Raw genomic sequence first — 25,335 nt, forward strand, 5'->3', positions numbered from 1 at the left:
AGTGCTGCGTAAATTGACGGCGCTATATAAGTACCTGAAATAAATAAAATAAAATAAATAAATGGACCAAACATTTGGCTGAGTCAATGTCAGAGACTGGTGGACAGTAATTCAGTGCGAATATAACAAAGCGAGATTATTTTGTATCTTGGTGTGACACATTCCTGCTGCTGATACAATTGATTGCTTTGGTGGAGACAACCCAAGCCAGCCCCAGAGATGTGATTGTGGAGTGTGAAGCCTGATGTTGTCTGGAGCAGCATGTGAAATATTTGAACTACAGGAAGTAATTTCTCCGAAAGAGAACATTACCAGCTTCTGAGGCCAGGTGTGTACTTTTTCCACAGTACACAATCACATATATTGCTATTTTTGTTGAATAAATACATAATTTTCCTTCTGTTTTTATTCAAGTATATCACCTTTATCTATCAGAACTGTTTGAATGAAGATCTAATGAACCAACATTCATTCATGTGGATAAATGCACATTTTTTAAAGTTTATGTCAAAAGGTTTCATGCCATTTTGATGGTCTGTGTCGTGCAACTGCCTGTTGAAATACTAATTAGTGAGTTCCCAGCCTTCCCTCTCCATACCCACTTATTCCTTGAGCAAATCTGGAAAGTCTGTGTCACATTTAAATGGTACTTCTTCACTCTCACCATTTCGACCCAGTTACTGACAGGGCAGGGAGAGTTAGGGTAGGAGGCAGAGATTTAGGAGGAGAAAAGGAGAACAATTAGAACATCCTTTTGTGTAAAATTCTATATTGCTGGCTGTATATGGATGTTGGACTTGTGAGATGTGTTTGTATATATATATATATATATATATATATATACACAGTATGTATCATTTCACTTATACATACATATATAAAATGCTGATAAATGCTTGCACAATTGTTGGAAACACAGTTGTAAAAAACAGCTTGTGGAATGGTGGCATCTAGCCTTTAACATAAGGCTTTTATTGTAAGCCTGGAATCAGAGATTGTACCTTTATAACCATTTTCAATAATTAGTTGAAAGGGTGTTTTTTATTCTGAATAAAATAGGATTTTTGTACTTGTCATAGAATCTATTCTTCAAGTCCACTGAGGGGCACAGGTATTTGGGAATTCTAATACAGCCGAGCTATCCTGTCACCTACAGGAGGTTGGGACACTGGCACACAGAAAATAAATTTGACCTGGGCCCCTATAACACCTCCTTTACCCATAATGCTTCAGTTTTGTGGGCAAGCTAATAACACGGAGGGAAGGGACCTGAGTTCCTCGATGGACTTAAAAATAAAGGTTTAGATTAGGTACAAAGATCTAATTTTTGTTCTTATCCATTGAGAGATACAGGTATTTTGGGATTCTTATACAGTCAGAATGTCCATAAGCAGTCCAAATGAGTAGTGGGAAACAGCCACTGAGAGGCCTAACAGATGAAGGCTCTAATCACAACAGAGTATTTGAAAGAATCGATGCCAGAATCAAGACTGGATGAAGAAAAGGCCATGTAAAACAGTAAAACTGACAATACCAAAGGGAGAGCGCAAAGGTTAACCTTGTGTTCCAGACCAGGCCAGAGAATCATATCTAAAGGAAAACTAGTGCTTGAAGAAACCATGGGCCAGATCACACAATCCTTAGGTTGGAAGACAGTTGAGTCCAAAAATGGAGGCCAGACGTTCATCACAAATAGCTCAAACCCAACATTATAAACCCTTTGACTTCAGGTAAGGAGGGATCTTAAGAAAGAAGCTCAGGCAACCAACTTCTAAATGAGACAGACATTGGGTAAGACATTCCTCATAGTGGAACATACTGATGTTTAAAGTCAATGGCCCACATAGCTGGTGAAAACTAAGGGGTACTAAACCTGAATTCACCCAAGGGAGAATGTTGGTGGATAAAAAAACCTTCTCATAGGAAAGGCAGGGATGAGATATTACAAACGCCGGTTTGATGTACAGGAACAGGAGGAACAGAAGAAAAAAGTAAACAAAGGGGGGCCTAGCAACCGAACATCCAGAGATGTATGTAAGGAGTGACAGACCACATTGTAACCCTGCCTTACCAGTTAGCAACAGTATGATTCTAAAAAGGCACCCCTGAGGAGAGTAGCACCCTCCGTTGTGGAGTGAGGGGTAGAATTCTTCAACTACAAGTAGCTTCACCTGAGGATAAGAGAAGAAAAATATTCTAAAGGGCACATCTCTTGAAGACTGCAGCTTGGATGCAGAAGAGGAACATGTTTTCTGTTGATCAAGTTTCACAAAGGACTGCAGACTTATGCCGCGCACACACGGGCGGACTTTTCTACCAGACTGGTCCGACGGACTGAGTCCGGCAGACAATTCGAGCGTGTGTGGGCTTCACTGTCCACTGTGGAGATCATCTCAGCACACACTCAGCACCATCAAGCATAGAGAGCAGGTCATTTGAACTGTCACAGGGAGAGTTCCCAAGATGAACTCTTCCAAATGTGAAGGTACTGCAGCACCCAGGTGATATCCAATGAAGGTCAGGTAAAAACATCAACCCACAGAGGAATTATTTGCCGACACAGGAATTATCTTTTCCTGTGTCGGCAGAATCAGACTGAAGGACTAGATAGCAGGGACTAGATAGCAGGGAATGCCCAGTAAAGGGGTCCTCCCATGGGCAGGGGGATGCAACCAACCGATCCCCACCAAAGACCATAAAACAGCATCTGGAACATCTCAGTCCAAAAAAAACTAATTTAGCATTTTGTCCAGGGATTAGTCTCCGTAACACAAGAAGAGTCCAAAGAAAAATGAGAGACTATACTTAAGGGACATCCCTCAACAATTCAACAACCCTGAAGTGGGAGACAAGAAAAAATCTATTACACATGTGGAAGAAATTGAGGGTCGACAGACATAGTGAATGACATCAGCACTCAGTTCCCAACAGCCTTAACCCCCCCATCGTGAGAAATGGCAGCTGTGGTAAATTTGAAAGATCCCCAACAGTACCAACTGTGTGGTAGCTCCCAGTGATATAGGCTTTACTCACTATGTGAGTCTTCAGACACCACACTAGAGGCTGTGTGCCATGGCTTTGGACCTGGAAAGAGATCTGCAGCTGACTAACACAGTACATACATTTTTGGAAAGTGCTCCAATGCATAGCCAAGTGTACGAAAGATCACATTCCAGGAAAAACCCTGCAATCTTTCAGTCCAATGGGGTTCAGTATGGCTTCCAAAGCTGTTGCTGAGAATATAGGTGGCTGCTATGTAGAGACTAGATCAAGCAGTGATATATAAAACAAATAAATATATAAAAAATCATGATTGTTAAGGACGCCGATGGCCCTGCTCCTTAACACGCTACTAAACATAAGCTACTAAACATAATGCTACTAAACATAACTTACACACTGTGCTAAACTATTAGCGTTTTTATCCAGGAATTTTTTTTTTTTTTTAGCAGTGTTTAGTTTCTAGTGTGCATGAAGCCTTAGACTGCTTTATATATTAGGACCACATTTGTGATATTATGAACACATTTCAAACATCAGTTTTAGCATTTTAACTTACCGACCACATTTGTCTTTTTTGCTCTGATCTGCTCCAGTTTGTTGTAAAACTTCTATGCACTCAACATTTCTACAAGCAAGACAAGGAATCAAGTTTTTATCTGAAATACCACACATATAATTCTATTTGTTAAATATTGGTTTATGCAACAATTGTGAACAGGCCCACAAAAACTAAGTGTTTGTAGTTCATGTCAACATGAAAAAAGGCCACAAAGAAAGACAATATAATTTGAAGTGAGTGCATTCTGCACTTGCTCCCCCAAAACAATGCACCTGGACCACATTAGCACTATCAAATCCTAAAGGGTATACATATGGAAGCTGGCATTGCTGATGTGGTTTTGAAGGTTCAAGCTCCAGGGCTGGCTTTTATATCCTTGCTTCACTACTTTGTAAGTCCCTGTACTGCAGGGATAGGTAACCTTAAAGAAGTGGAGATCTACCTAAACAACCTGGGAGAAGTCGAATATCACCAGGCACAGTGTCGTCCAGTGTTGCCTCCTTATACCTGCTGAGGCAGCAGCCAAGGTGTACACATGCAGCAGCAAGAATTAAACCCCCTGTTGCTTTTAGTCGGTGCTACCGCCTGCCAAATATGATCCATTCAAGTAAATGGGGCCAGTTTGGAAGCGCCCCACAACTGCATGCTTCTGCAGGGTCAAAGAGGTTAAAGCAGGTGGTGAGAAAGCAACACAATGCTGCCTGCTTTAACCCCTTGTTTGCTGTACTGCACAAGGTTGCAGGGAATTTGCAGATTGCAGAGCAGCCTATTTCACCTAAATGGGTCATGTTTGGCAGGTGCTACACCCACCAACCATGGCAGGGCGTATAACTCTTGCTGCGGCTGTGACATGTGTACACCCCTGGGCACTGCAGCTGAAGGGGGTGCAGTTGGGGCAGGGGTGGTAAAAACACGTCTTAAATATGGCGTTTTACCACCCCTCAAACTACAAATTTAAATGAACCCTTATGCCACGTGCACACAATTGGAAATTCCGCCAGCAAAACTCAGATGAGAGCTTTTTGACGGAAAATGCGACTGTGTGTATGCTCCATCGGTCTTTTGCTGGCGGAATTCTCTATTTTTCGGTCAGGAAAAGTTCCTATCTGAAAATGCGATCGTATGTACAAATTCCAACGCGCACAATTCCTATGCATGTTCGGAAACAATTCGACGCATGCTCGGAAGCACTGAACTTCATTTTCTCGGCTCGTTGTAGTGTTGTATGTCACCGCGTTCTTGACGGTCGAAAGTTCAGAGAACTTTTGTGTGACCGTGTGTATGCAAAGCAAGCTTGAGCGGAATTCCATCGGAAAAACCATCCAAGTTTTTTCCAACGGAAAATCTGCTCGTGTGTACGGGGCATTACTTTTCTGAGCCCCCTATAAGGCTGCTTTCACACTGGTGTGCTGTGGTTTACTTGAACCACGGGTGCAGCGCAGTGCATCTGAGACCTTCCTGGGTTAGCTGCGCTTTGCCATAGATGTCTATTATATCCTGCAGGTGTGGTGAATTTTCAGAAAGCGCATCAAGATTCCTGCATTCAGAGAGTGCACCAAACCCGCAGGATATAATTGAAGTCTATGGCTAAGCACAGCAAACCTGCAGGAAAGCTGCCGGTACACTGCACTGCACCCACAGTGTGGGTAAACAGCAGCACATCAGTGTGAAAGCAGCCCTATACTATTATGCCCAGTGTATTGCTTCACACTGACTTCTTTCCTGCTGCTGGCACCACTCTGGAGACTGCTAGCTGGGATAAGATAAGGTGGAGTGCAGTTGGTATCACTCCGCATGGGACAGGAGCCAGCACTACAGAGGAGGCATTTTGCATTGCACTCTGTTTGACACTCTGGGATGGTGAGTCAGCAAGCCCAGACCGCGATCTACCAGTCATCTGGCCGCGATCTACTAGTAGATTGCGATCTACTGGTTGCTGATCCCTGCTGTACTAGAACAAGCATATGTATATTGAGTGTCCTATAACACACATGCTTGTCCCTGCTCAGTGACTCAAAAAGATGTAAAGCAATAACAAGAATGCTAGCTTTGGAGCTTAGTCCTTCAAAACCAGGTTAACAATGGCAGATCCTGTATTTATACATCAAGAGTTACTTTTAATATAGGGGATACTACTTAACCTAACACACTTTTTATACATGATTTACAAAGCTACAACCAAGAACATAACATGGCAGACAATATGCCCTCTTCAAATCCAATTTTCTTCTTATATCGTGACTTAAAAATACATGCAGGGTTACCATCAGAGAGATACCAATCATTTCATCTTCACTTGTTACCAGTGACAGGTGGGCCTTTCATATACTTCTCCAAGCAGGCTACATATTTTAGGAAGACAAGTATACATCCATGTTGACTGTACTACTTATGCTTCAAGGCCATTAATTCGCAGATTAATACAGTTAATTGATAATCATTTCTAAATAACTACATGAATAACTTTGCCTCTATGTAATGTCTTCACTATTGATTATCTTCATTATTATCTGCAGATCAGCCTTTCTTCTTTGGTATTCAATGGACAACACTTGGCAAATGTTTCTCAAAACCTGCTATGAAGCATTTTAAGGTATATCAAAAGTCAAACATTTTAGTAATATTTGCAACTTTAGATCAGATTTTGATTGAAAATATAATTGCATGCATTTGAGTAGTTCACAGCAAATCTTGAGCAATTCTATTTGGTAACACCAGTAATTTAGTTAACTATTATGAAAGAGGATACGCAGTACATGAATGTTGAATAGTCAGCAACAGCTGCAAATGGTGTGGACATTGAAGATAAAGCATTTGTTTACAAAGCATTACAAAATAACTTACATTTTGAGAAAAAAAACTGATTAACAATATACTGAACATTGCAAGGATTTGGGAACAGTTTTTACAGGTTCACAAGTTTCTAAGAAGAAAATTCTGTTTATTTTAAATTAGAAGTGGAAGAACCTTAAAGGGTAAGTAACCATAAACTAAACTTCTTTTGCAAGGGTTGCCTGAAATCTGTATTTTAGTGCAACATCTCTCACTAAGGCTTGGTTCACACTTGTGCGGCTCTGCGAGCCACGTATTGCGCAGGCACAGCAGCCCATTCATTTGAATGGGCTGCTGTGCCTCCTGAAAACATATGGAAAAGGTTCCTGCACCTTTTCTGAAAACGCAGCCAGCATGGAAAATACAAGTACAGTGCAGTTCCCAGTGTGGGTTAACCGCTCTGTGGTTTGCAGTGTGTGGGGGTACCATTAGGATTAATGGCACCCCATGCATCTCCTAAATGACACAACGTTTTTGCCTGTGGGTGGTTGCGGGTGCGGGAACAGGTGCTATCCGGCACCAGCACAAGTGTGAACCTACGCTTAAACAGGAAATGAGACTATGAGACTACTGGTATAAAGAATGCCTCCAGGTAATGACTATACGAGCCATTTTGTGATTTAATGTAAGTTAAATGTAATGTGTAACGTAATGTAAAGAAATTAAGTAAAATGTTTACATTTCTATTTCTGTCTATATTCTGTCGCTCTAATTTGCACCATGGCTGATCGCATGTGGCTAATCACCCTTACAAATGTAACCTAAAACATCCAATAGTAATCCCCAGAAATGTCATTTCAAGCTCATGCGATTAGATCCCTGCTTTTCCCAGCAGTGGTTATCCTTTTTTATAACACAGAAACTGATGATATGATTATGGCAATCAGGAAGTAGAAAATTACTGGAAAGCACGTCTTAAAGTTTCTAAAGTCCTAAAGTCCTTTGATAAGAAGTAGCAATGATTTCGCTAAAATAAGCGACTTATCAAAAGTGTAACATATAAAAAGTCTCCATAACATCTTCAAAATACGCTCCTACTTCACCGACACCACAATGCTACCAATTCACTCCTCTGTTATCTCTTACCTTGACTGTTTCAACTCCCTCCTTGGTGGCCTACCTTTACATCATCTCTTCAGTCTATCATGAATGTCTATATGCCTTCTGCCTCTCTTCCTTTGAATGAAAATGCAAACCTTTTCCTTTTGTTGGTATATGAGCACTTCGGATTGTGTAAACTTTATATTACCCACATATCTATATTTTTATTTTTATACTCTTTGTGAAAAACTTTAATAAAAACATTGAAACAGAAATGTCATGCTCAGTGGATGGAAGAATGAGATTAAAGTGGAAGGCAAGTCAAAACCTCACTAAGCCGAGATCTAATCCAACCTTAATTCTAAACCTATTCTATCTACCCTGTAAAAGGAAAGATGCCTATACTTACCTATTCTGAAGTTGCTCTCGTCCGTTCACATGACCAGGTCCCAGAGCTGGCTTCAGTGTAGAGGAGGGACAGCTGACAACACATGCCCCATAGTTAGCCTATGGGGGATGTTATCACCCAGGTTTTGCAGCTGTTGTCAGTGATCTCTTCTCTACACCAAAGCTGGCACTGGAGAGTGTGACTGCACCAAAGCAACTTTCGAATAGGTAACTATAAGCAGCTTTCCTTTTACAGTAGATAAATACGTTTTGAATGAACTTCCACTTTAATGCATAACTGTCAACTGTTCACGATGTGCATTTGTATGTCATGGTTATTTTTGCTTTCAGACAAAGTTAAGGACACCAGAAGGAAGAGTCATCCTAAAAGATGGACTCATAGGCACAGGTCTACAATGCCAAATGGTAAATTTCGCTCTGCAAGTAATCCCTTTATGATATCACAAGGATATCTAAAAGACATTATTAAACAACAAGTAACTTAGTTTAGGCTTTAGTCAAGTTTGCAAAGGGATTAATCCATATAATATTATTCATAGGGATTCATACATTTGCAAACGTTGTTAAAACATAAGCTATATATATATATATATATATATATATATATATATATATATATATATATATATATATATATATATATACAGTATATCTATGTAGGAGAGCATCCATATTATATATTATTAATGTTGGGCTTATTTGCTTATCTTTATAAATAACAAGTAACTTACCCCCCTGCTGCTGCAGCATGTAGACATGTTCTTCCAAAAATATCAGGTGTATTTATTTCAAAATCTAGGAACAGATGTATAAAATTTATTGCATCGACATAAAACGTGTTTGTAAAGCATAAATTGCATAAACATACAGCGCCTCAAGAGATGTGCTTTAATTGTTTTTAAATCAAATTTGTATTGGTCTTCTACATATACAGTATTGGAGGACATAAACTAAGCACTAAGCACAAAGTAGTACTGCTATCATTAGACAAAGGTCAGTATAACTGTCTTATACATAATTACACTATTTAGCGATGGAAAGACAATGTTTTTTTTCCAGTCAGGGTGCTCTTGAAAAGTATTTTCAGTCTCGAGGCACCACTGTCAAAGGCTTGGTTCACGTTACTGCTTGTCGTGGAATGCACGCAAAATTGCTCTAATTCCTGACACGCAGACAAACACTCTGCTCTTTAGTAGTGCCATTAATTCATAATGGTACCCCAAATATTGGCAAACATGGGGTGTTTTTGGTGCTGCGCTATTTTAAAAAAGGGTCGGGGACTTCTTTCCCTGCATTTCTGCGGGTAGAGCGGCAAGCAGCCACACAGATGTGAACGAAGGGCTTTATGCACATGTGAGGCTGGGAGGTGGTAAAACCACCTGGTTGAGCTGTTTTTATGACCCCCAGCGGCTCCCCCTTTAAAAAGCAGTTCTTTAACCATATATCCTTTAATGTGATAGGGTATCAATAAACTCTGTCCTGACCCCAACACTTGCCCACCCTAACCACACTGTGTACTAACCCTTATTATCATGGCCCTATACTCAAGTGAATACATAAATAAAGTGTAGTAGAATGGCTGCGATATGTCCTTCCCCAGAAAAAAATTATGCTCCAAGTTCCCTCCAGTTCTGGTGTAGGATCTCTGCTGATGGGAAGGATCAGAATAATTTGCTTGTTCGCTCCTTCGTCCATCTCAGAAACCTTCCAGAGGATTCTAGAAATCTTTTCGATGTACATCAGTGTAAGTAGATGTGTTTTTAAATACGCAAAAATATATATGATTATGCTTAATATATTAGGGAAGCCACATGTTTCAGCATATGACTACCCTTTACTTTTCTTCCACCCCACTTGCACAAGAACTGAAGAAACCCATTAAATAATATGCAGCATAAAATATAAATAACATGTAAAGTATAGTAATTGAAAATAAGTATTTTACCGTATGACAAGAGCTGTCTACAACACTCTGAATGCCCATATAAAACTGCTAAATGCAGAGGAAACATATTGTGGACACCACATCTGAAAAAATATAATTTGTTGTTTTTATTGTCCTTTCTTTGCTATAAGAAACATAACACCGTATTTAATTATAAGCAATGTACAAGAGACGATATATACTTACATTGCTGTATTGGCTCCACTACACAAAAAGAGGCTGACTAAACACTCACGTCCATATCTAGCAGCCACATGTAACGGAGTATTTCCAACTTTGTCTTGCAAATCAATACTGGCTCCTTAAAGGCACACAAAGGTAAGAAAAGAAAAATGTCAACATTTGAAAATTCACAGTAGTTCTATATTATAAAAATAACAAACAAGTGACATTAAACCCTCATTTTTTAAAGCATGTGCAGCAGTTCATTTAAGCACATAGACTGCATTCACACCTGAGCGTAGTGTCTTTGAGCATTTTTCTGCGCATGATTTGCGTGTTTTTATACAGTGATTTTGTGCTTTGCTGTTCTTTAATCAACCCATAGAGAAAACTATCATCTCTTGCATTATAGGCTGTTAGGGTTTTCAGCTTTTTTAGCGTTTCCATCAGCTTTTTTAATTTTTTTATTATTCATTCATTATTTATTTTTTTTGCCAGGGCAAGGGTTTAGAGATAAGGTTAGGTTAGGGTAGGATTAGGAATTGGAGTTAGGGGTTAGGGTTAATTATTTATTTTTTTGTTAGGATTAGGGTGTTAATACTACTACTACTACTAATATTATTAAGCAATAGAATTTATTCTATTATTATATTATTGAATAGATTTTGAGGAAGTGGTGTGACATCCAGACTGAGATGTCTGTCAGTAAATTTGTAATGCTTGAGGGGACTGATGGAGTGAGCTAAGGGGTACAAAGATAGATTTGGGTGTCATCAGCTTAGTTTGGCAATGGGTATTGAAAGCCATGAGAAGCTTTCAGCTGACGTACGGAAGAGGTGTAGATCAAGAATAAGAGAGGTCCAAGAACAGAACCTAGGGGACCCAGACGGAAAAAGGAAGAGGAAAAGGTAGAGTAGCAGAAAAGGTAGAGTTGTAAGTGACATTAAAGGTGCATTGGGATAGGTAGGATGAGAATCAACGAAGAGTAAAAGAGAAAAGAGTTGATGGAGACTGGATGAGAGGGTGTTATTGAGAGTGATAAAATAGGTTTAAATAGTGTGGAGGCAGGAATTGTATTTTTGGAGGGCAGATTTGTATTGGTTGAAGTCTTTGTGAGACTTAGCCTTATGACACAGACGCTTAAGAGAGCAGCTACATTTTTTGAGATCTCTGGTGTCCTCTGTTTGTCAAGGTTGTAGCAGTCAGGGCCTGATTCTGTATGTAGTGAGGGGGGTGAATGTGTCCAGGTAGGATGACAGTACACTGTTGTAGACAGAAGTGGCTAGGTTGGGGCAGGGGTGAGATTTTGTCATAGAGGTGGTCAGTAGCAGAATAGAGAAGAGAAGGATTAAAGTGGCAAAAGATTCTACAGGTGACTGTTAGGTGGTTGGAGGGAGGGGAGGTGAAAGACAGGGAGAGAGTGAAACTAATAATGTAATGTTCAGACAGTGGAAAAGGATTCTTAGAGAGGTTACACGGAGTGCATAGGTAGGACATGGTCAAGGAAGTTGCCATCAGAGTGAGTAGAAGCATGTGTCCATTGCTTCAGATCAAAAGAGCAGGTTTTTACTGATAAGTTTTGAAGTAGCCGAATCATTAGTATTTACAGGGATGTTGAAGTCACCGAGAGTGATTGTAGGAATATCAGAAGAGAGAAAGTAGGGTAGCCAGGCAGAGAATTCATCAAAGAAGGTTGATACTGATAGATCAGAGAAATTCTCAAAGAAACTGGAGAAAATAGACAAATACAGTGTGCCTCAAATAAGAAGAGGGACAGTGAGGGAGGCGAATGGAGAACCAGAGGAGGTCAGGACCCAGGTCTGAACCTGCAAACTCTGCTGTATCTGGTGATGTCTCTTCTTGCTGAGCCACCTGGGATGCACTTCCAGCAAATATCTTGCTTTTGTCACTTGTGCTACCGTACGTATCTTCACTTCCACTCATTATGGAACTTTGTCTTGTTCCTTGACTACAGTTATGCTTGATCCCAACCTGCAACCTCATTACCTTTGGCTTGTTTACTGACTATGCTTCTGCTTATCTCTACCTGCTATATCTGCTACTGGACAGGTTTCTCACCTCCTGGTGGGGTGATCCTGAGGACCGCAACCTGGTACTAACATGTAGCAAAACCCATCTTGCCAATCAGGAGCGCTAGTAAACACTGGTTAGTACTTAGACTCCGCACCTCAGGTGAGCCTGTGTCATCTGTCAGGGTGAACTGCTTCTGTACTTATCCAGCTGATCAATGGGTTCCTCTCTACTGCTCTAACTACTGGCCTCCGAGCCTGACTCCAGACCACAACAGCAGGCATTCCAAAGGGTGCATGAGAAAGGGAGGCTGGTTTTGGGAAGAAGAGGAATAGAAACTAATTTGTGTGGATTGTGGCTGCTGGAAGAGGGCATGGGGTGATGGGTGTGTTGGCCAAAGTTAAATGATGGAGGCCCAAAGTTTGGGAATATATTTCCAAAAGTTAGGAGAAGCAGAAGGGTAAGGGAGTGTGATTTATATGAAGGAACATGCCCCAGTGTTCTAGAGGTTTTATTAGTATGTGGGTTCTGATTTAGCAGAACCCACATACTAGTAGTTGAAGAATGCAGTATTAAGGAGAGGACAGAAGTGAGGGTACTATATATGAGCTGTGGAGTGGAGAAGAGGGGTGAAGAAATAAGAGTTTAAGGAGAGAGGAGACAGAGCATGTTATAGAGTGGAAGGATTAAGATAAAAAGAGATAAGAAATAAAAGAGCTGAATAGGGAAACAAAGCTACTTGCAGTCTGTTTAGTGTTTTGCTAGTTTAGTTTTTTGCTGTTTAGTAGTTTGCTGTGGATTTTATCTTCGTGCATTCCCTGAAGTTCAGAGTAGAAGTGCACCACTTAATCAAAGAAAACCACTTTATCAAAAGAAAATTAGCCTATGCCACCCCAGCCTGTGCTCCCCCATAAAGGTGGTCTGTGATTGGTGGAGGCAGTATTTGCCAACTAATCAATCGGGAGTTAATAAAAGACACATGGCTAGCAGAGCAAACTTTTCATACCAAAATCAGACTACTAGAGGAGCAAGAGGGTAGATTTGTAAAGATTAGGATCAGCCCATAATTTAGGTAAGACAGTAAAGAACAGAACAAACATCACAATAATATGGACAGGGCTACATATGTTGAAAACAGTAGCATTCAATTGAATACATTCTCTTAGTTACCATTCAGTATCAGTTTTTGTGATCTTGAATATCTCCCATGCTCAGCAGCCAAATGTAAAGGGCTTCTTCCATCATTACTCTAAAATTAAGTAATACATAAAGCTAAGAATATGTATAATTATAGAGCAAAACAATTAAATATTAAAATATAATTACAAGTGCTGGACAGCATATAATGAAGAATACAAATACAGGATGGTCATAATTACAAAAACACATTTAGTCCTGGTTTACACACTTCCTCAAGGAGTAGGCGACTCAAGGCTACTCCTGGAGTAATTTACGTGATGAGTGACGAAACACATTGGGGCAAGGCTTAGTGACATCATTGCGTACATACAGGAAGTTTATGTCCTGGCTGTCTAGATCCAAGGTTACAACATCCAAGATTCTTAAGTGGACTGCACACTCCAAATGTGCCAAGCTTACTGTCTGGGTGCCTTAAAGGAAGTGCACTGAAAAATGTGAGTCTTTATATTTTATGCTTTTATTAAAGAATTATTTTAAATGATTCAGCAGTATGTTGGCCTTTTGACTTTTTATGAGTACCACCCAAACAGGTTGTTGCATGTTGGAGTGGATGTACCAGGAATAGGATCCATTAACCTATCGGTGGATTGGTATACCCTTAAAGTGGAAGGCTCATACTGACCTGCGGAAGGTAAAAACTGGAGGTAAGCGCATAGTTTGGAAGGTGGAGGGGCACCTGAGGTGATTTTGCGCTAATTGCACTTATTTCATTAAAGAGCACATCTGCATATTGGACTTTATTCACTGTTTTAATTCGCCTACCATTGTATGGAATATAGTCACCGTGACCACAGTGGTGCGATAATATTTGTTTGTATATATATTTTTGAAATGACTAACTTTAAAGACTTCTACTCTAGTTGACACTTAGAATTAATACTTATCACAGAATATCTTTATTGATTATTTTTTTTATTTGTTTTACACAAAGTGTGTAACACTGCTTATCTAAGAAAATTTTTTTTGGCATAATACAGCATAGGGGCAGCGCTTTATCATTTTATTTAGATTCACAGATTTAGTTTATGTGCGAACACATTTAGATATATAGCAGCAAACCCTGATAGTTTCACTTTTTTGTTTTGGTTTGTTGTGCACATAGTATCGCACGAGATCAGGCACTTTTTTAATACATAAACTGTAGCAGAGGTGTTTCATAGTGAATCCTCACTATCTAACTGAGACTCTACAGATATCCATCTGTAAGCTCCTTGAGGGCAGGAAGTGATGTGAATGTAAAAAGAAAAATATATCATATATATATATATATTTCATGTGGAACAAAGACCACAAACTGTAAATTTACAGCTTATAAACAACAACTTCACTCATTAATTACAAATGAGCTGAACACAACCTACCTAATGCAACCATTTTGGTGCCAACATGGCTAACAGTGTCCCTCTGTTGACAAAGATTAAATAAGAATGACAAGCGTCTGTACCTGGCTACCATTGTAGACAGGGGATCTTTGTAAGGTTCTCTTTATAATGCAGCAGCAAAAGCAAAAGCGGTAGTAAATCGCAGCCTTAATCGCAGCCTTATAAAAATAAAAAATCCCCTGCAAGCCAATGTCATAATGTCCCAGTTTGCATCACATACTAGCATATTATAAAATACTTACCTTAGAACGAAGCCTTCCAGAGGTGTGCTGCCACCACTGACAGGGCTTTCATCTTCTCCAGGACTTCCTTTCAGGCTCACTGGCACCGGTCCTGTGAATGACTAAGCGGCAATGACCTAACTCCCGCATGGGAATCATGGTTTATGGTACAGAGCTCTGAAGGGACAGCACGGGTATGCCACCCTTCAGAGGGCATGTGCTGGTGATGTCACCGGCTGCATACAGTGTGAATATCATTTAAACACCGCAAGTTTAGGAGATATTTAATGTACCTACAGGTAAGTCTTATTATAGGTTTACCTGTAGGTACAAGTTCAAAAGCAGAGTTTACTACTGCTTTAATAACTTTGCTAGCCATTTGTAGGGAATCTCGGCAAGGAGAAGATAATGACTGTACTGTATATTCAGTTTGTTTCAAAGGAGAAAGAAAAATAACTTAAAGCTGCTGATAAAGCCTACTTTGCTCTGAACAGTAAATCATCAGAACATTCATGGAATTTTAACTTGATTCAAAGGCATAAATACTGTATTTCCCATGAGGATATGGCTCTTTTTGCAAATGAAAAAATATAGTTGTCTTTGCTACATTTGTATTACTTTTAAACAGTGTGACTCATTTGACCAGCTACTACAGAAGTAACAGGCTCCTATTATTTTTTTGTATTTTTTGTTAATAATGTTACTTTTTGTTACACATACACATATGCACAAACATACTTTATATAATGTAAACACAAAAATATGGTACAAACCTGGATATTAACATCTGCCCTGTTACCAATCAGTAGACCGAGACACCTTGTACCAAGATTGGAGGCAACAGCAAAATGTAGTGGAGTGAATCCTTTGTTATTTGGCCTGTTTACATTAGCTCCATAGCTGATAAGTTCTTCCACAACCTTTTCTTCACCATTATAACATGCGATATGCAAAGCAGTATTGCCATTAACATTTACTTCATCAATCTGTAACAAAATATAAACATATAATAACATATACATGTTTAAAATTCGTTAAATGTTAAATTTTGATTGGAGATATATTAGTTTTAGTATATTATATTATAGTATTATATTATGAAAATACTGAACTATTAAAGAGTTAATTCACCTTTACCAAAAAACTGCCTATGTAGGTAAGGAACCTGTAGATAAAAACAAACTGTGTGGCTTTGAATAAAGTTGGATAATACCATTGCTATAGCTGTAGGCTATTTACATACATCCCACAGCCTGGCTAAAAAACTCCCAGAGATGATGTCATCATCCCGTCCTGCCTTGTTGCTATGCTGTTGCTAAGCCATTACTGCTGGGAGTGCCTTAGCAACATCCTAGCAATAAAAGCAGGACGGGATGATGCCATCTCTGGTAGTTTTTTTGGATCCATTGTATACCAGGAGTGGTGAGCAGAAGCTTACCCACTTCAATACAGGGCACTTACACACCCTTCCTGCCCAGACCAATTTTCAGCTTTCAGCGCTCTTGCACTTTGAATGCCAATTACTCAGTCATGCAACACTGTACACAAACAACATTTTTATCATTTTTTTCACACAAATAGAGCTTTCTTTTGGTGGTATTTAATCACCACTGAGTTTTTTATTTTTTGTGACATAAGTGAAAAAAAGCAAAACATTTGGAAAAAAAAACAAACACTTTTTTTAGTTTCTATGAAAAGATTTTGCAAATAAGTATTTTTTGTTCATAAATTTGGGCCAAAATTTACACTGCTACATATCTTTGGTAAAAATAACCCAAATAAGTGTATAATATTTGGTCTGTGTGAAAGTTATAGAGTCTATGAGCTATTGTGCAAATCATTGAAAATTGATCACACCTGGTGTACTGACGGCCTAGCTCATTTCTCGAGGCCCTGAAATATCAGCAAAGTACTAATAACCCCCAAATGACCCATTTTTGAAAAGTAGACAGTCCAATGCATTTAGTAAGAAGCATGGTGAGTTTTTTGAGGCAGGTTGTAATTTGTTCCCACAATTCTTGGGAAAATTAAGAAGTTTTTTTTTATTTTTATTTTTTACACAAAATTATCATAATAACAAGTTATTTCTCACACACAGCATATGCATACTTCCAATTACACCCCAAAATACATTCTGGAGGAGCAGGGAGCACTGTCAGACATTCTAGTAGCATAAATTACACATCTAATTTCTTAACGACCTTTCACACTTTTGAAGGCCCTGGAGCACCAGGACAATGGAATTACCCACAAAATGAACCCATTTTGGAAAGCAATCACCCCAACGTATGTATATTCTATGAGGCATAATTAGTCTTCTGAACGGTTAATTTTTTTCCAAAAGTCTTCAAAAAACGTGGAAAGTAAATGAAAACTTTTTTTTTTTTTTACACAAAGTGTTCAATTGAAAAGATATTTCTAACACACAGCATGTACATAGCAAAAATTACACCCCAAAATACATTTTTCTACTCGTCCCGAGTATGGCGATACCACATGTATGGGACTTTTTCACAGCCTGGCCACATACAGAGGCCCAACATGCAGGGAGCACCGTCAGGCGTTCTAGGAGCATAAATTACACATACAATTTCCTAACGACCTATTACATTTTTGAAGGCTCTTGAGCACCAGGACAGTGGAATTACCCACAAAATGACCCTATTTTGGAAAGCAAACACCCCAACGTATAATCTATGAGGCATTATGAGTCTTTTGAACGGTTAATTTTTTCTAAAAGTTTTTGGAAAACGTGCAAAGAAAATGAAAACTTTTTTTTTTTTAACACAAAGTTGGCAATGTATTAGATTTTTCTAAAACATAGCATGTACATAGCAAAAATGACACACCAAAAATATTCTGCTACTCCTCCTAAGTATGGTGATACCACATGTGTGAGCCTTTTCCACAGCCCGGCCACACAGAGATGTCCAACATGCAGGGAGCACCATCAGGCGTTCTAGGAGCATAAATTACACATTTCGCTTCCTGACTACCTGTCACACTTTTGAAGGTCCTGGAGCACCAGGACAATGGAAACGCTCACAAAATGACACCATTTTGAAAATCAAACACCCTGTAACTGGTGACAGGTACTCGGATACTCTGATGGGCTGCTGATAGGTACTCGGTTACTCATGAGCTGGAGATAGCTACTCAGGTACTCTGATGGGCTGGAGATAGCTACTTAAGTACTCCGACGGGCTGGTAACATGTACTCGAGGTACTCTGATGAGCTGGAGATAGGTACTCAGGTACTCTGATGGGCTGGTGACAGGTACTCGGATACTCTGATGGGCTGGTGATAGGTACTCAGGTACTCTAATGGGCTGGTGATAGGTACTCAGGTACTCTGGTGGGCTGGTGACAGGTACTTGGGTAGTCTGATGGACTGGTGACAGGTATTCTGATGGACGGGTGACAGGTACTCTGGTACTCTGATGGGCTGGTGACAGGTACTCGGGTACTCTGATGAGCTGGTGACAGGTACTTGGTTACTCTGATGGGCTGATGACAGGTACTCGGGTACTCTGATGAGCTGGTGATAGGTACTCAGATGGGCTGTGACAAGTACTCAGATTGGCTGTGACAGGTACTCTGGGGATGGTGACAGGTACTCAGATGCAGATGCTGGTGACAGGTACTCTGGGGCTAGTGATGGGTACTATGGGGCTGGTGACAGGTACTCTGGGGCTGGTGACAGGTACTCAGATGCTGGTGACAGGTACACTGGCTGGGTTATGACGTACTCCTGATGGGCTGTGACAGGTACTCCTGATGGGCTGTGACAGGTACTTCTGATGGGCTGTGACATGTACTTCTGATGGGCTGTGACATGTACTTCTGATGGGCTGTGACAGGTCCTCTTTATTTGGGGGACAATCGGGCACATTCCTGCACTTTTTCAGCCAGGTCTCCTCCTCACACACTGAGGAGAAGAACCCGGAAATGGCGCTACAGCCGTTTGTTGACATTTGTGACCGGCTGTGATTGGACACAGCCGGTCATGTGGTAAAGAGACAATTTCTTTGGCTCTTTACTCTGATCGGGGATGGGCTGTGTCTGAGGGACACACCTCATCCTCAATCGGCGCGCTGCACACCCCAGGGGCGCGCACGTGCGGCGATCACGAGCAGAATACATGTGACCGGCTGTGATTGGACACAGCTGGTCACGTGGTAAAAAGCCAATTTCATTGGCTCTTTACCCTGATTGGGGAGGGGCTGTGTCCCGAGGGATACGCCTGATCCCCGATCGCCGTGCTGCGGGCCCCCAGGGGCCCACAGTTGCGGCGAGAACCAGGGATGGCAGGATGTTTTGGCGGATGTCATTTGACAATGGCCCGGTAGGGAAGTGGTTAATGCCTTACTGCCCACAATTAATACAGTTAGAATCTGCTCCTTACTTAGAAGCCCATCAGCCATATATTGTGCACCACCTTACAGATGGTCCCCAAAGATAGCCGGCATAGTACTGTGAAATAGGCACCAGGTACTTCATAGCCACCTCCAGGGGTACCTCTTGTCAGGAACACATTAGGGCTGTAAGCGTAGAGTGCACTCACTGACATTTCTTTGGGTTAGTTAATGGTTTTGCACAGAGCAGCCTTGATTCTCCTCTTCTAGGGTCTCCCATAGGGTGTGCCTGCCCCCCCCGCCGAGTGCTCCCAGAGCAAGCAGCTTGCATTGGGGACACCCGAGCAGGAGCGCTCCCGAGCTGCTGCTCTGCGTGTCCATTCACACACAGAGCCATGGCTTGGCCCCACCTCCTCTCTCTCCTCATTGGCTCACTGGCTGTGATTGACAGCAGCAGGAGCCAATCCTTCTGCCCCAGGAGTCTCAATTTGGTCCTTTAATGTATTTTCTGGCATCAGAAACCAGTAGAGAGGCTTTAAAATGTAAGAGGGGTTGAGTTTTAAGTCTGGACCTAAAGTTTTCACTGTAGATACAGCTGTATAAAGTAATGATTTTGTGTACTGTGCAAAGCACACATTTACTTTAATGCTGGCCACAAAAGCAGCACATACTTGCCTTCCTTTGTATTCCTCTGCTGCTCAATTCTAAGGGGAAACCATTTGTAAGCTCCAAGAAACTCTAGATAGAGCTTACACATAACAGATTACTCTCGTCCTCTGCCCCCATGTGACATTGTTGCTTTCAAAGTGCCAGTTGTTGACAGGTTGGATGGATGATAGGGAGTTACATGCTCTCCCATATCTGGAAGTACTGAGTATGTTTCATTGCAGGGGCAGGGGAGCCAAGAAGGGGTAAGTATGTGCTGTAAAGGCCCTGGCACTAAATTAAACCTGTTGTATTTCCCTCCATAAGCAAATAACAAGTTTGCTCTAAATTTAACCAGACATGCAGTATTCCTAGTATTGTTCTTGAATATTTATTCATAAGTAGCTTACTGCACATATATATTTAGCATTGCCACTATTTCTCCACCACTTTAAAGACAATATTGAATATTATTGGAGAAAATCAGAGCACCTGGATACCCACACATATATACTATTCATTGTAGATATATATACTTCTAACACACTTTTGGGTTAAAGGTTTTACATGAATTTATTTATTCATGCTGACTCTTGTAAGCTCCCATGTCAGTGGAAAATGATTTGTTTCCTCCCTCTAACTGCTACATCTGCAGAACAGCTTGTTCTTTTGAAGAACACAAGACTTACTGTTTGGATCACCAGGTGAAAATAAAAGAAAGAAAGCCTTAAAAAATAAAACTAATGAAGCCAGCACATCTTAAGTGCGTACACACGACTGGAATAAATTCTGAAGGTTTCTCTGACGGAATTCCGCTCAAGCGGTTTTACATACACACGGTCAAACCAACGTCCGACCGCCCAGAACGCGGTGACGTACAACATGTACGACGGGACTAGAAAAAGGAAGTTCAATAGCCAGTAGCTAATAGCTTCCGTCTCGTACTTGCTTCAGAGCATGCGTCATTTTTTATCCGTCAGAACAGCATACAGACAAGCGGTTTTCCCGATAGGAATTGGTTCCATCGGAAATATTTAAAACATGTTCCATTTCTAGGTCCGTCAGAATTTAAAAAAAAAAAGTCTGATGAGGCATACACACGATCGGAATAGACGATGAAAAGCTCCCAACTGACTTTTTCTGTCGGACATTCTGCTCGTGTGTATGCGGCTTAAGAACTGGTAATATAATAAATGTTTGCTTTTGGGTTTAATACCTCTTAAACCTTAAAGCAGAACTAAATCCCCCTATCCTTTTCAGCCAAGGAAGCTGCCATCTTAGCCTCTGTTTGATCTGCAACTGCCATGGTGCTGCACATGTGATCAGTTATGACACCAGCCATTTGATAGCTTGAGCCCAACCAAATGTGACTGTTAGCATATAATTGTTTTTTTAAACTGTTAAATTGATGGGTTTAGTTCCACTTTAAGACCAAATGGGATTTCTAAGAATTATACACAGAAGGCTTATTTCACACACCAGAATGGGTATCTCTATTTTCAAATAGTGACAGTTATTTTCAGCTGAATCCAATAAAATTTGAAAATTACAGTCACATTAGATGGCTTTGGCTGGTGTTAGCACTTAGGTAATTGAGCCTGAGTAATTTTGCTTAGCCTATTTTACCAGCTTTTCCATCTGTCTAACTCTGTAAAGGAGGATATACAGATGTGCAGCGTGTGTCATTGCCTTGATAAATGAGTGCTATGGATGACTTCTCATAGTGTAAGTATAAAATGGATTGGCTTACTTCTGTATTAAGATGAAGAAGCTGTTTAACAACGTGAACTTGCCCACTGGATGCAGCAGCATGGAGTGGAGTGTATCCTTTCTTATCCTTACACATAACTTCAGCGCCAAAATTTATTAGCAATGTAACAACTTCAAGATGACCTGAACACAAACAGAAAAACGTTAAACATATGAACGTCATTTTAAAGCCCAACAACTTTTGGAAACATAAAAATTATTCAATGCAGTGGGGCTGTACTTGCACTGCAGAAGTTAATTACTCGTGTAGATCTACAGTACATAGAAAAGATGTACTTAGCTGATTCTCCACTTCTCCATGCTGCTAGCCCAGTTGTTGCAACATCTTCTCCTCCATGCTCTAGTGGTCTATGTTCCTGATGTCATCAGGACAAACTCAGGGTCTATAACCTTGCATTAGGTGTAATGGCACTGAGGGACAGTCCACCACTAGAGCGTGATAAAGTGCCATCTGCCAGGGGAGTGGGAGATCAGGTAAGTTAAAATGCTTTTACTCTCCCCTAGACTATACAAACTGTTAACAGTTGCAGTGTAGGCGCAGCCCCAGTACAAGTAGTAATGATTATTTTTCCCAGAGTTAGACATTATGGGGTTGATGTACAAAAACTATAGAGTGCAAAATCTGGTGCAGCTCTGCATAGAAATCAGCTTCCAGTTTTTTTGTCAAAGCTTAGTTGAACAAGCTGAAGTTAGAAGCTAATTGGCTACCATGCACAGCTGCACCAGATTTTGCACTCTCCAGTTTTAGTAAATCAACCCCTAAGTTCTAGGTTCCCATGACTTGCATGAGCCATTTCATTGTGTTCCTTGCTTTTCTGAATTTTGTATTTACTGATTCAATAATGGGGAGCACACAGAAGTTTAGAGCAATAATTCATGTACATTTTTTACATCAGAAACAATTCAGTGCATTTGATGATCTCTTATTCTTGCATCTATTTAACTAATACAACCAAAGGCTATTCTCCCACTCTCAGTTTTTGAAGTGGCCTGTAGCAGCTTCACAGCAGGTTTTTCAAGGCAATATATTCAAGTGCTTTCTGTATTTGTCAAGTGGATGTCACAAAATGTCAAGTAGGTGTTACAAAATGTAAAACCTCAATCCATTCAAGACCTTTTTAATTTTGTGCCAAAAATAAAAGGTTTTTTTTACTCTTTGAGGATTTTTCCCCATCACTATCACAATGACCACTGATATGCCACTGATATGCACCCAGCCTGTAATGGACAATGAAGGCCTTATTTTACAACCCATCCTTAAAGAAACAACATAGTGCCGACTTTTTCTATGTACACGAAAGGCCTATTTCTCTCAAATATTGTTCACAAATCTGTCTAAATCTATGTTAGTGAGCACTTCTCCTTTGCTGAGATAATCTATCCACCTCATGCTGTCTAATCAGCATCTTGATATGCCACACCTGTGAGGTGGATGGATTATCTTGGCAAAGGATAAGTGCTCAATAACACAGATTTAGACAGATTTGTGAACAATATTTGAGAGAAATAGGCCTTTTGTGTGCATAGAAAAAGTCGTAGATCTTTAGATATTTGAGGTCAGTTCATGATAAATAGGGGCAAAAGTGTTACATTTATAATTTTGCTCAGTGTATATAGTATATATATATATATATATATATATATATATATATAGTATAGTCATAGTGATTTCTGGATTGTGCCCAGCTCATAATTCCGTATATTCTGCAACTTTCTTGACTATGTACAATTGAATATGTAATATTTTTCCTTCCACTTTTGTTCTTTCTTTTGGCATCAACAAAAGGAAAAAAACAATAAAAAACTTGTGAAAAAAAATATGATTGCATAGGCATACAACAATAGATATTCTTACCCTTATATGCTGCCCAGTGGAGAGCTCTTCTATCCCTTTTGTCAAAGGCATTTATATTTGCTCCTTTTGCAATGAGCAGATTGACCATCTGTAAAATAAAAGATTGTATTCTCAGGTTTAAATGTTAACAACAAAAAAGATAAAAAGAAGAGGGCGCACCAGCCTCGTGCATTATCCCAAGATAATTTATTGATAAAAAAACCCTGTAAAATACTACATTGATCGCCTGGCTATCGCACTTATGCGCAGGAATGTTTGTTTGCTATCACTTTAAATAACAATATGAAACATAATAGCTCACCCTCTCCAGAATATCTATAACTCACTTTACAGACCTCAGTTCAGCACATGACAAGGACTTGGAGCTACAACCTTACTTGGACCAGGTGGTGATGTCACTGCCCAGCCTCTCTACCTTGTCCAATCAGACAATGCCTTGCGCTCATTCAGAAAATTTAATGCATTCTCTGAATGGTGCCCGTGCTGAGCGGCTGGCCTCCTGTGTTCACAATGCATCATGCCAGCCACTCAGCACAGGACCCAGAAGCAAGTGGAGATCACTGAAGTAGTGGTCTCTAAATCTCCGCAATGGGACACAAATGGCAAAAAAACCAAACAAACAGGGGTTATAACCTTAATATATCCAAAAGAAAACATTTTGTCTTTAAGAATTTAAAATAAGGGGCGTCTCCGGATGTGAGCGGTGGAGGACGTGTGAGAGAGGAGCACCAAAGTACTCCAATCCAACCAATTCACCTCCCTGCCTGTCCCTCTACATACTCCGCTACAGCCTGTATCTATATTGGACGAGATCCGTCCTGTGACCGACCAGAGAGACATTCCTGCACACCCGCAGCCACCGCCATCTTCCCGGCCTTCATCCTGCTGAAGAGAGCTGTTGTTGGCCTGGCAGTGAGGTGAGGGACTCCCCTCACCATCAAGCCTTCCCTCCTGTGTGCCTGGTGGGGTCTGGTGGTCTGTGGGGCCGCAGAGACCACCTGTCGCAGCCGCGGCCTGGTGAGGCCTAATGCGGTCTAGTGAAGCCTGCTGCCCACCACACTTTCCTACGCCGCTGGCCCGCGGAGGAGTGCTGCAGCTGGCCCGGCCTGCAATCCAGAGTGCAGATGCTGCTGCCCTCAGCTACCCCACCATCCTGAATGGTTAAGTGTCCGGTGGAGACTGCCTGTGTGAGCAGGCCACGGAGTCCAGGGGCCCAGTACCCTCCACAACCTCCTGCCACCATCCCAGCTCTTTGTTCATACTGCTACATTGTGATTGGGGGCACCTTTTGAATCCTTAGATGTCACCCAGAAGGCGATCAGCAAAGTAATAGCCACCTCTCAAGACACAGAGCTCCCCAGTAGTGACACGTGCAGCAGCCATCCTGCCCCCTGGTGCGGAGCAAGCTGCGGCCATACAGACAGCTCTGCAGCTTCTAAGAGACATGGAACAGAACGAAGGAGATCCACAGCAGCCCTCAGGTATGAAGCAATCAGCAATACTGCCTCCACTGCAACCATCCTGGCGGCCATTGAGGAGAGTAAAACCATGGTCATGGGGAGGATAGATACACTGGCCATGGAGTGTGGCCATATCCGACAAGACATGGACAAGTTTAGAGGCCATGTCACTGCTGCCGAGAATCGCATCTCGGATTTAGATTATACTGCGGCTACCACCTCTCAGAATGTCGCTGACCTGCAACGCACGGTAAAAACCTTGATTGCGCGGTCTGAAGACACCGAAAATAGACTGCGCCGCAATAATGTGCGTGTGGTGGGCCTTCCTGAGGGTGCAGAGGGCTCACATCCAGCCAGCTTTGCTGAAAATTTCTTTAAAGAAATCCTCAATTTACAGCACGTTTTCTCAGCATACATTGTGGAGCGCGCTCATAGGATCCCCACAGGCCGAGACCGCAAGGCGCCT

At 41.0% G+C, this 25,335-nt stretch overlaps 1 protein-coding gene across 4 annotated transcripts in view; it reads right to left on the reverse strand.

The window, feature by feature from the left end:
- Window positions 1-25,335, reverse strand: part of ANKRD44 (ankyrin repeat domain 44) — a 232,672-nt gene that overhangs the window by 95,881 nt on the left and 111,456 nt on the right. For all 4 annotated transcript variants that reach the window (XM_073633150.1, XM_073633149.1, XM_073633148.1 and 1 more), the window contains exons 6-13: window positions 23,410-23,497; window positions 21,535-21,677; window positions 15,558-15,770; window positions 13,152-13,230; window positions 9,975-10,089; window positions 9,789-9,871; window positions 8,575-8,638; window positions 3,560-3,628 (exon numbers count right to left, since the gene is read on the reverse strand). In XM_073633150.1, coding sequence (XP_073489251.1) covers window positions 3,560-3,628; window positions 8,575-8,638; window positions 9,789-9,871; window positions 9,975-10,089; window positions 13,152-13,230; window positions 15,558-15,770; window positions 21,535-21,677; window positions 23,410-23,497 — 854 coding nt within the window. The remainder of the gene's footprint in view (window positions 1-3,559; window positions 3,629-8,574; window positions 8,639-9,788; window positions 9,872-9,974; window positions 10,090-13,151; window positions 13,231-15,557; window positions 15,771-21,534; window positions 21,678-23,409; window positions 23,498-25,335) is intronic.

Source organism: Aquarana catesbeiana, linkage group LG06 (genome assembly GCF_042186555.1).
Source record: "Aquarana catesbeiana isolate 2022-GZ linkage group LG06, ASM4218655v1, whole genome shotgun sequence".
NCBI lineage: Eukaryota > Metazoa > Chordata > Amphibia > Anura > Ranidae > Aquarana > Aquarana catesbeiana.